Source organism: Olea europaea, unplaced genomic scaffold (assembly GCF_002742605.1).
Source record: "Olea europaea var. sylvestris unplaced genomic scaffold, O_europaea_v1 scaffold1775, whole genome shotgun sequence".
Classification (NCBI taxonomy): domain Eukaryota; kingdom Viridiplantae; phylum Streptophyta; class Magnoliopsida; order Lamiales; family Oleaceae; genus Olea; species Olea europaea.
The window spans coordinates 42,683-53,487 of NW_019235481.1; the positions used below are offsets into that span (position 1 = coordinate 42,683).

The 10,805-nt window shown below is 32.6% G+C and overlaps 1 protein-coding gene and 1 non-coding gene across 3 annotated transcripts; both read left to right on the forward strand.

Moving 5' to 3' along the window:
* Nucleotides 1-6,041: 6,041 nt before the first annotated feature.
* LOC111378120 lies at nucleotides 6,042-8,801 on the forward strand. 2 transcript variants are annotated; one of them, XM_023001291.1, is made up of 6 exons: nucleotides 6,042-6,399; nucleotides 6,730-6,823; nucleotides 6,953-7,125; nucleotides 7,502-7,562; nucleotides 7,649-7,711; nucleotides 8,422-8,801. In XM_023001291.1, exons 1-5 carry the CDS (start codon nucleotides 6,277-6,279, stop codon nucleotides 7,663-7,665), a joined length of 468 nt encoding a protein of 155 aa, XP_022857059.1. In that variant the 5' UTR covers nucleotides 6,042-6,276; the 3' UTR covers nucleotides 7,666-7,711; nucleotides 8,422-8,801. The 2 variants fall into 2 exon arrangements, with proteins under 2 accessions (XP_022857059.1, XP_022857058.1); XM_023001290.1 differs by lacking the exon at nucleotides 8,422-8,801 and adding an exon at nucleotides 8,100-8,335.
* Nucleotides 8,802-9,296: 495 nt separating this feature from the next.
* On the forward strand, nucleotides 9,297-9,368 carry TRNAP-AGG. Its single transcript has one exon. It is a non-coding gene; the product is annotated as a tRNA-Pro (tRNA).
* The last annotated feature ends 1,437 nt before the right edge of the window (nucleotides 9,369-10,805 follow it).

The window sequence follows — 10,805 nt, forward strand, 5'->3', positions numbered from 1 at the left end:
AGTAAAAGTAATTTTTTTTTTTTTTTTTTTGTGTTTTCTATGAATAATTCATCATCGAGTCGTTCTTAATTTAGCTTATGTTTGGCTCCCATTTTTTCAAAAACACAATTTTCAAAATTTATTTTCAATCACACATTTTCCCATAAAATAATATTGAAGGTAAATCGAACAAAATTCTTATTTTTAATCACATTCTTCAAAAAATCAATATTCCAAAATATATTTTCTTACAAAAATAGAGTTCAAACAGGCGCTTAGTTTTATTTAAACCTTGTAATATCGTGCTTACATCCCGCATAAGAGTTTTCCTATTTCCTTTTCTTTTGAAAATAAAACCCCAACATAGCTATTATCTTGTTCAATATTGCCATCCGTATGGACGGATCGGGCATTATAACACAACACACATAAACAATATTAATTTAAGTCAACCGGCTCTTTAATCATAAGACTATTATCAATCCGTTTTCGCCTTCGCTTTTTCGATGATTTTATATGTCTATATAAATTTTCTCTCTTTATATTGAATGCTTAAACTCTCAATAGATTTCATGCCAAACTTCTAGTAAAAAGTATATATAGGTAAGAATAAAATTAGATTTTTAGTAAATTTTTATAAAAGTTAATAAATATATAATTGAAAAGTTGTGAGTTTCATGAAGTATACGATTAAGAGTAATTGTTACCTTTAACTTTAATTAAAATTTAATTCTTATCAAGTAAGCCTAATCTTTTATGTAGGGGGTAAAAGGTTTTTTTTTTCCCCCCCAGATTTGCAGAGGATTCGAATCTTTATGCAGTGGATGAAGAAAAAGTTAATTTTCTTTTGATAGGACAGTTGCACATAAAAAAGTTGGAAAAGATTATAAGGTACTGATGATCTATATTCTATAATGAAGATTTGACGGCCTAATAAAGCACGCGGCGACTCCCAGTGGTTGGTCTATCCACAAGTTAAATTAATTTTTTAATTATATAGTTGGCATGTGAAATTTTTAATAAACAAAAGTTTGTGTTTAGAAAGTATTTAGAATTATTTAAATAATAAATAAGTATATTTATAATTTTTGATCGACCCCAAAACAAAAATGTTTTATTTGCTGAAAGTGGAAAAGAAACTGTTGATTTCATCTTTCACATTTTTATATATTTTTTTATAGCTGCTGTTATTAAATTTGTTGGCTAAGCTTCTTGGCCAGCGTTGAAATTTTAAACACTGCCTACATACAGCAGGGAAAGAATAAAAAAATCATTTTGAATCAAAAGGCACAAAAAAACTAGTGATTTGTGTGTAGATAAATTCTTAGTAAAGAAACTAAAGGTTTGTTTGTAGAGGAAAATAGAGAAGAAAATGGTTCAAATGGAGAAGAAAGAGAGAAAATGATGAGAATATCCTTCACTTAAATGAAGAAATCAAATGGAAATTGATGAAAATGACATATTGCGCAACGAAATGTATAATCGAGGGTGAAAATGTCAAAAAATAGAAGATATGGATATTTTTCACAATGATAGTGATAGATATGGATGTTATGTTCTAATTACCACCTTTTTTACTTGTGTTTCTATTTTAAAATGATATGAAGAACTTATTTCTTCGAGAGAAAGATTTATACAAATATCCCATTTGGCGGAGCTTTTGCTTTATAGTCTATTTTGTAGGAGTTCTACTTCAAAAAAAAGAATTTCTTGAGAAAAGTATAACTTTTTTAAAAAGCTCTTCTAGCCTTGAAAAAACACATTTAGATAATTATTCTAATATATTCAAAAGAGAAAAATGCTACTCAGCTAGGTGCAAAATCAGGCTCAAAAACAGGAAGTCGAGGTGGCAACACCTCGGCCCTTAGATCTGAATAAAAAATAAAAATAAGTGAAATCGGGGGCTGAGATGGCCTGTTTTTGAGCCTGTTGTTGAGCCTGGCTCAGTAGCAGGGCTGTTCAAAAGATATCAAACAAAATCCTTCGACATCTTGTGTTTTATGATATCAAGTATTACATTAGTAAAGAATGAGATGTACAGAAGATAAACGAAAAAATTAAGGATTATCATGAGGAAGATGTGTGTTCGGATAACACAGTTTCAGATAGAAAGAGTAATCAAACATCATCACGATTTAATTATTTGAAATCTTCCTCATAATAAGTCAAACATAAGAAAAAGAATTTGTTTGAATTTTCAGGAATTGTAATTTGAATTGGTACATGCTGAGTATCTCTTTGCGTAACGCATAGTAAAAGCATGCAGAAAAAAACACATATTTCAAAGACTAAAACTTTCCTTTATATTAACGTAACAAATTCAAACAATTACTTCCATTGAGCCATTAACATCTGTCTACATTTTTCAAACCATACTTTATCATAACTATACTTGTCAAGATTACACAAATATTCGATCATATACTTTGTATTTTACACGTAAAAGTCGTAAAATTTGTCGATTTTACTATGTAATTGTCCGACGCGACCAATTTTTTTTTATTTTCTTACATTTTCTTTAAATGCTTAAAAACATTACAAAAACCTTAATATCTATTTTGACATCTCCTAAACCGCTTTTGTTGCCTATAAAGCCGTAAATTAAGTTCAAATTAAATGAATGGCTATAATTGTGACATTTTAGGGACCCCAACTCGGGTCCATTGTCCTTCTTAACGAGATACTTCATATATTTCAACTTGGGTGTAAGATGTATGAGTTGTGTGATATAGCGACGGAATTAAATGAAATACTTATACGTGTCGATTTTATAATGTCATTGAAGCATAAATCCATAAATATAATGCGTGTCCCACCTCTCTAAGTAAGTAGGTAATGTTCATAAATTCCATGTACCATATCTGAAGTATATTAATGTTAGATACAGAATGAACAAGACCCACCCCTTTTGGTGCGACATGATAAAAGGCATTGTTAAGAAAGTTTTCAATTTTGACAAGATTTTATTTAATTTAGAGCATGTTTGGCTTTGCTTAAATGCTAGAAAATAAGCCATAAACTATCCTTTTTTCAGCTTTTCAGCTCTTATCGTCGTGCATTTAAGCCAATTTTTATGGGAAATCGACTAGATTAATGATAATTAATTGGTTTAAGTTTTGGAAAGTGATGAATAATGTTATATCCCTTTGAAATTTAAACTTTAGACAGGACGAGAGCTCACAATAGCTTACACTGTGTTAAAAATAAAAAAATAAATAAATGAGGATGAAAATACTAGAACAAGTCCTGTAATCAACTTAGGGTCAAAGTTCTGGTTGAATAATAAAATAACATAGTAGACAAGCATGTACAATTATTTCCCAATGCATTCAACTTTGGATCCATCTTGATCTGTACTGTGTGGCCTTAATCTACTGTTTACATTGCACGACTAGTAGAATGTGTATTCAATGTATATTCAATGTAAAAGATTGACATTTGACACGTTTGATGCTTTGGAAAGAGTGGGCTCCTTGGTATACTAGTCATCAATGCATAAGATAACTACTTTTCTCATCTTCAATCGATTACATTTCCTTTGATCCCACCCCAAGCAAGTAATGCTTCTCAATTTTCTCGGATTGATTGGTCGAGTTTGCCATTGATTATCGTATAATTGTTGGGAGCATATTACAATCAATGCTTAAATAGTCTCATGACACTATGCAAGAACTCCTCTAATGGGCCGAGGACAATTACACCAAAACTATTGGTATCAACATTTAATGTAAAGACAATGATAAGACAATAAAATTGTTATAGTATTACGTTTATATCAGAGAGTTAGATAGTAGAATGTGGGCCTAGAATGATCACACCGAATCTAGGGGTATCAACATTTAAAGTGAAGACAGTGAATTACCATAATATGACGTCATTTGTCACAAAATTAGATATTGGAGTAACAAGCATGAAATGTGATGATTTTACATCTATATTGAAGAAGGGTATAACAAATATAGATGTGGACATCCTACCACTTTTCGATGTAAAATGTGATAATTTCAATAATTATGACTTTGTGCGGACAAGTGATGCGATAAGACCTAATCCAACTAGACCCCGTGCACTAAACTCTAACAAGATTTCATCAAGTTAAATTTTCAATTGATCCTTGAATTTATTAGATCATAAGTAAACTTACCTACCTAAAACTACTTTTGCTTTCACTAATTTATGTTTATAACGTAGCATAATTACAAACTTTTAAAATTTTCAACTAATGTTAAAATCAAAGACTTCTCATTTATACGAATTTACTTGATTTACATGAAATTTTTTATCCACTAGGTTTTTGGTGGCAATAAAAGGTACCCACACAAAGACTGATTTAACAAAAAGGAAGAAAAAGCGAAAATTATTCTACAGTTAAGTGTACATACGAGGGTGTGTATGTATATAACGTGGGAGAGAACAAGCAAAGTTTTCTTTTGGGTTTGCTTTTGGGTAATTAGTACAAAACATCCCTACCTTTCGATGTTTTTGTGGAAAAAGTCCATACCTTTCATTTTTTGGTGGATTACACCCTTACCTTTATATTTTTTTTGCACAAAACGTCCTTCTGTCAACTCTCCGTTGAAATGTTCCGTTAAATCAAAAAGGTAATTAGCACAAAAGGTCCCTACCTTTCAAAGTTATTGTGCAAAACGTCCATACCTTTTATTTTTTAGCATAATTAGCAGAAAAGGTCCCTACCTTTCAATATTATTGTGCAAAACGTCCCTACCTTTCATTTTTAGCATTTTCACCCCTACCTTTCACTTTTCATTGCAAAAAAGGTCATTCTCATCCATTTTTTCAATAAAATGACGATTTTACCCTCCTATTCAAATAAAACAAAAAGAAAAGATGAATTACCAACTGCAACCATAATCCTTAAATTTTTAAAAAATTACAAAAAATCATAAATTCTCAACCACCACCATTTTCACAACCTATCAAATTGCCAACTATAAATCCACATGATACCACCTTTCGGCCACCATGCCCACCAGACTCTACCACTGTAAATGTGGTTGTTTCGGACAAATTGGTGATCAATACTATGGAGGAGGATATTGGGGAGAGTGAGACGACGCTGGTGGTGGTGGAGTCCTATGTGTTGTGGTCGAAAGTGGTGCTATATGGATCTATAGGTGGTGGCTTGGTGGGGTTGTGAAAGTGGCGGTAGTGGAGAATTTAGGATTTATCTGTAATGTTTTGAAAGATTTAGAACTATGATTGCAATTAATTAATTATTTTTTTCTTTTCTTTTTGTTTTATTTCAATAGGAGGGTAAAATCGTCATTTTATTGAAAAAAATGGATGAAAAGGACATTTTGCGCAATGAAAGGTGAAATGTAGGGGTAAAAATGCTAAAAATGAAAGGTAGGGACATTTTGCACAATAATATTGAAAGGTAGGGATCTTTTCTGCTAATTATGCTAAAAAATAAAAGGTAGGGACGTTTTGCACAATAACTTTGAAAGGTAGGGACCTTTTATGCTAATTACCTTTTTGATTTAACGGAGCATTTTAACGGAGAGTTGACAGAATGACGTTTTGCGCAAAAAAATGTAAAGGTAATGGTGTAATCCACCAAAAAATGAAAGGTAGGGACGTTTTCCACAAAAATATCGAAAGGTAGGGATGTTTTGTGCTAATTACCCTTTGCTTTTTGATACAATATATACATACATATATTATGGAAATGATGTAACGAGCATCGATGCTTAGTTTATGTTAAGTGTCAGTGACGTAACATACCAATTAATTAGTGAATCATTAAATTTATGGACGTAACATTATCTTATTCACCAGTTAATTGGTAGGCTAGTTTCATTTCTTAAATACAGATATATAATGTGGGAGAGAACGAGCAGAGTTTCTTTTTGGGTTTGCTTTTTGATACAATAAATACATACATATATTATGAAAATGATGTAACGAGTATCGAGAATTAAGTATTTGTGACCTAACACATCAATTAATTAGTGAATAATTAAAATTTATGGACGTAACATTATCTTACTCACCAGTTTATTGGTAGGCTAGGTTTCAGTTCCCAAATACAGATATATACGTGTAAGGGATCATTCACACGCCTTCTATCAACTAGTTTTGTTCTTTTTCGGACCTTTTTTCTGTTCAATATCTCTTCTTCCGAAGTTTCTGTTTGTTTCTGTGACAATTAATACGGCGGTTACATCTGCAGAGGGTTTCTTGACGGTGGACATTGTATATATATAGGGCCCTCCTCAAAACAATTCTCATTCAGTTTATTCAAGAATCAGAGATATTTTTGAGAGAATATAAAAAATGGAGGGTGGGAAAAAAACACAATCAGGATCTTCACTCACTTCTGGTCTTTTTGGCTCAAAGAACGCTGCTTCTGGTTCATCTTCTGGGATTTACGGATCACTCTTCACTCCTCCTGATAAGGTACTTGATTGATTAATGTTAATGGGCTCACTGCATTCTGTACTTGAATTCTGTGAATGAATAGATACCTGTTTCTATTTCACAGATTAAACCTTGTGCTGGGGTTTTGGTTTTTCCAGGAATTAAGCGTTTGAGGTTTATTTAGAGCGTTTAAGAATTTTATGCAAGTGAAATTTATCTTATTTGGTCAAAATCCTGTAAGGAAATGGAGGGCTTTACTCGATTTGAGTATTTTTTTTATTCAGGGGAATGGAATTAAAACAACATAACTCAAGTTGCCTTGAAAAGGAGATTCAATCCCTTTATGATCAAATTGTCTCGTTACTTCAGGTCCTGGGACAGGCGTACTCTTTCCATTCATTAGAATCCAGGAAGAAAGATAATGCTGTAAATCAGGATTGGAGTGCCATGACTGGATTTCCAGGTGTGTAATTCTTGATGGAACTGAATGAATGAAAAATGGTTAAAGTTTTCAAAATCGAATTTGTGGTTCATTATTGCTTTTTATGTGCATAATTTGGCAGTATATGTTAACTAACTGACTCTTGTACAGATAACAATGCTTTGATCAATGAAGGCCAAAGCCAGAGCAGTCGAAGCAAGGACGTGAATTCATATTTTCAGGAGGAGAAAACGAAACCGTGTAATTATAGTTCATCGATATACTATGGTGGCCAAGACCTATGCACTTTCCCGGAGAGCACGAAAGGATCTAGCTTTACAACTGTTAGTACCCTTTACGCACTAAAGTCGGTCACCTTTAATGTCCTTTTTCCATTAATTATCCAATTTTGAATACCTATAATGATTATGGACTGCACTAGAAAATGAAAATCGTGGTGATTAGTTCTTTAATGATTGTTAACGGAACAGTTTGATCGAAAATCCCACAATTAATTATATGAATATTGTAGTGCTAATGTTGGAATAATCATCGCGAATAGCCATTTTTTTCTTTACTGTTAATCAAATTTGATTGTGTATTATCTTTTTGCTTTATGATCAGTTCAATAAAATGTTGGAATAATCATCACGAATAGCCTTTTTTTTGTTTACTGTTAATCAAATTTGATTGTGTGTTATCTTTTTGCTTTATGATCAGTTCAATAAATATGAGGCAGAGGACGACTCTGGCATGGCTTCGAGAGGGAACTGGTGGCAGGGTGAGTTCGTATGACCACTTATTGCTTGACGTGATATGGTGGCTAAGTTTAGCTTGTATTAACACTTCAATTTTCTTTTGTGGCAGGATCCCTTTATTACTAACTGGTTATCATCCCCATGGCATGTGAAATACCAGATACTTACCTAGGTATTTATCATCAAAGTTCTTGTGGAAATGCAGATCTTGAAAAAGTTCTCCTTTTTGTACTAAAAATCAATAACGTAAGGTGAAATCAGGTCAAAAATTTATTGCTACATTTTCACACCATTTGTCAACATTCCTTGAAATTCATTATCAGATTGCTTGAAATTATGCTTTAATACCATCCTGAAAAATTTAAGATAATGTCTGTCCAATCATGCCTGATGAGGAGGTTATTTAATGTAATATCGGCCAAGGAAACCGGGACACCTCTCGGAAAGATTAGGTTTACTTTAAATTCTAGATTAAATTCGAACACGAGGTAAATCAGACTTCGTCTATTCATTTATAAACGATCAAGGGATATATCACGTATTTTTCTAATTCGCTGCAGGACACAGATGTGGGCAGCAGCGGTTTTTTCCTGCTTCCTGGAATAATAGAAAAATAGGTGGAAAATAGTAGCTAGCCTTGCATTTGTGATGTCGAAATATAGCAATTATTATAAGTAATTGTGTTTAGTAATGTGTCCCTGATTACTTTCTACCCAAATGTAAAAGTCTATAAACTCGGTGATTTTATAGCCTTTTGGCTGTAAAATATATATATATTATGCTCGTCTATCTTTCATGTCTGGTGAGTTGAATTTATATAATGCTATATACCAAACATATCCCGAATATATTGTCCAAGAGTTTGTCCAATATTTTTTGCAGCATACAGAAATTGAAGATATCAAGAATGGGCAACTGTTGGTAGTATATATCACAGAAAACAACAATTTTGACTATGGAACAAGGACCACCTCTGTTCCTTGTTGGATAAGGTTTAAATGAAAATGATTTTTGTTTGAAAGTTATTGTCAAATATTGTTGCTTTGGATTCTGTTTGACCACATTTTGGAATCTAGAAAACTTTGTTGCCAGATTTTAGATAAGATTAGATGGGATTAATCATGTGGAAAAATTTCGAAGTGACGCGGAAATGGTGAGCAACATGAGCATTGAAATTGGTGTATTTTGTAGTGATGTGGAGAGGGGGATATTGCTGGATGTACAATAACAATTACAATGGACAAACATGAAAATTAGATACACGTCCTAATCTTATACAAATACTATTGACTTGAGCAAAGGAAATATATGTGATGTGAGGAATACGTGTATGTTAAGCCGATTGTACCAAAATAATATTTGTGCATTCAATTCATTGTGTTTTCAAGGATGATGACATCATGTCCTCTAATAATTTCGGTACTAGAAACATGTGGATACAATAATTCGTCAACCGTTGTGTAACTCTAGAAGCCCAAGAGTTGTGTGCGAGTAGTTTCAACGTGCTATATCATAAAATCCAGCTAAAACTTTGTCTGATTATCCCTCCATACCAGTAATTCACTTGACAGTTGAAGTTCAAACAATTGCTGAACAATACCTTCATATGACGGCCTTTGTACTTATTAAAGTATCCAAATGTGCAGATAACATATAAGTAAAAGAAAAGGCGACAAAAGATACGAATAATTGAATGAATAATTGTGAAAATGGGGGAATTGTATTATATTAAAACATTTTTCGACCATGTAGCATCTGGGCATTTGGTCTAGTGGTATGATTCTCGCTTAGGGTGCGAGAGGTCCCGAGTTCAATTCTCGGAATGCCCCCATCCCTATTTTTAGTTTTTCAAATATTGGGCAAGTGGACAGTTCTCTGATTCCTTCCCAGTTTGGAACTATTTTTATCTTTTAATTTCTTCCCATCTTTGTTTCTTGCCCTTTTCAATCTGTAAAAGCAATCCAAATAATTCAGATGGCTTGTCGTTTTCTGACGATGCTAACCACAAAATTGTGTCATCAAATGTCTTCTCGGAGTAACGATTCTAACGAATTCGTTTTTAAATTTAGTTATGAAAAGTATGTATACGTAGAAATTCCCTTTATGTTATACGAGGCCTTTACTTATAAACGAGTCTATATGATTAGCCAAGACGAGTGGCAATTTTCACGAAGTCAAGTGATGATCCGTGCACTCAACCTTTTCAATATAACTGTTTTCATTGGCTGAAATTTATGATGCAACGATGGTTTCGCAGACAATTCCAAATGAAAGTCTTCTTGAATCCAAAATGAGAAACGTGTATCATTTCCCACTAGAATTTTCTAATGAATTGGATACAATCCCTTTCATAGTGGAGAATTCCATGTTCAATGCAAAGCCACCAATAAAAATTCACCACCATTTCCTATTGAAGTTTCTTGAAAAGTTCAAGAAACCTCAAACCTTGCAAAGTACTGAACAAAAAAGATTGCTGAGATCAGCTTTGGGGGAGTACTGAACAACTCAGCTTGTGAGTGTAAAAATAATTAAATGGTTAAATAATATATTTATATTTTAAATGAAAACTTGAACCAAATGAGTCTTTATTGGAGGATCGAGAATTATCTGATCAATATTGAACTCATTTCAAAACTCGTAATAAATGACATATTATTGACTCTAAAAAAAGTTAATTTGGATAAACTAAATTATAGTTATAACTCATTAAAATAAAATACTTAATGTATAGTATTAGTTTTCTAATTAAACCATATTATCATAACAATATTGGGCTCCTTTGATAGGTCATAATTAATCATGTATATTAAATTCGAAAAAAATTATTCTAAATAAACTCGAATTAAGTTAGAATTGATAAAAAAAAATTGTAGTAAAATGAATTTTTCATTAATTTTTCTTTTAGTTGGGTAATGTAATTTCTTCCATTTTGAGGCCCTTTAGGAAAAGAGGCCCTAGGCCATTGCCTTGTTTGCTGGGCTCTAGGGCCGGCCCTAGTTATGGGCTAAGTTCTTGGATGACAGTTTTTATGTTGTTACGTCCAGTAGAATATACCAAACATGTCGTCGGGTGTTTAACCATTCAATAATTAACGATTTTTTCGTTTTATGTGTGTTTTGGTGTTTTCCTACAATGCAGAAAGCTTGTTGGAGCAAGGGAGATGAGCAAGAGAAGGCCAACGAAGAATCTACTGGACTTCTAAAATTCTCGATGACTCTTTCGGGCATGAAATTCTTTGGGGGTGACACTATTGGAATGGTTGATAT

What these genes read in the sequence shown, in the direction of transcription:
- LOC111378120 (XM_023001291.1), top strand. Translation starts at nt 6,277, where the DNA reads ATGGAGGGTGGGAAAAAAACACAATCAGGATCTTCACTCACTTCTGGT. An exon ending in TCTTCACTCCTCCTGATAAG is followed by an intron (nt 6,400 to 6,729) that starts GTACTTGATTGA and finishes TCGTTACTTCAG; the next exon opens with GTCCTGGGACAGGCGTACTC. An exon ending in TGCCATGACTGGATTTCCAG is followed by an intron (nt 6,824 to 6,952) that starts GTGTGTAATTCT and finishes ACTCTTGTACAG; the next exon opens with ATAACAATGCTTTGATCAAT.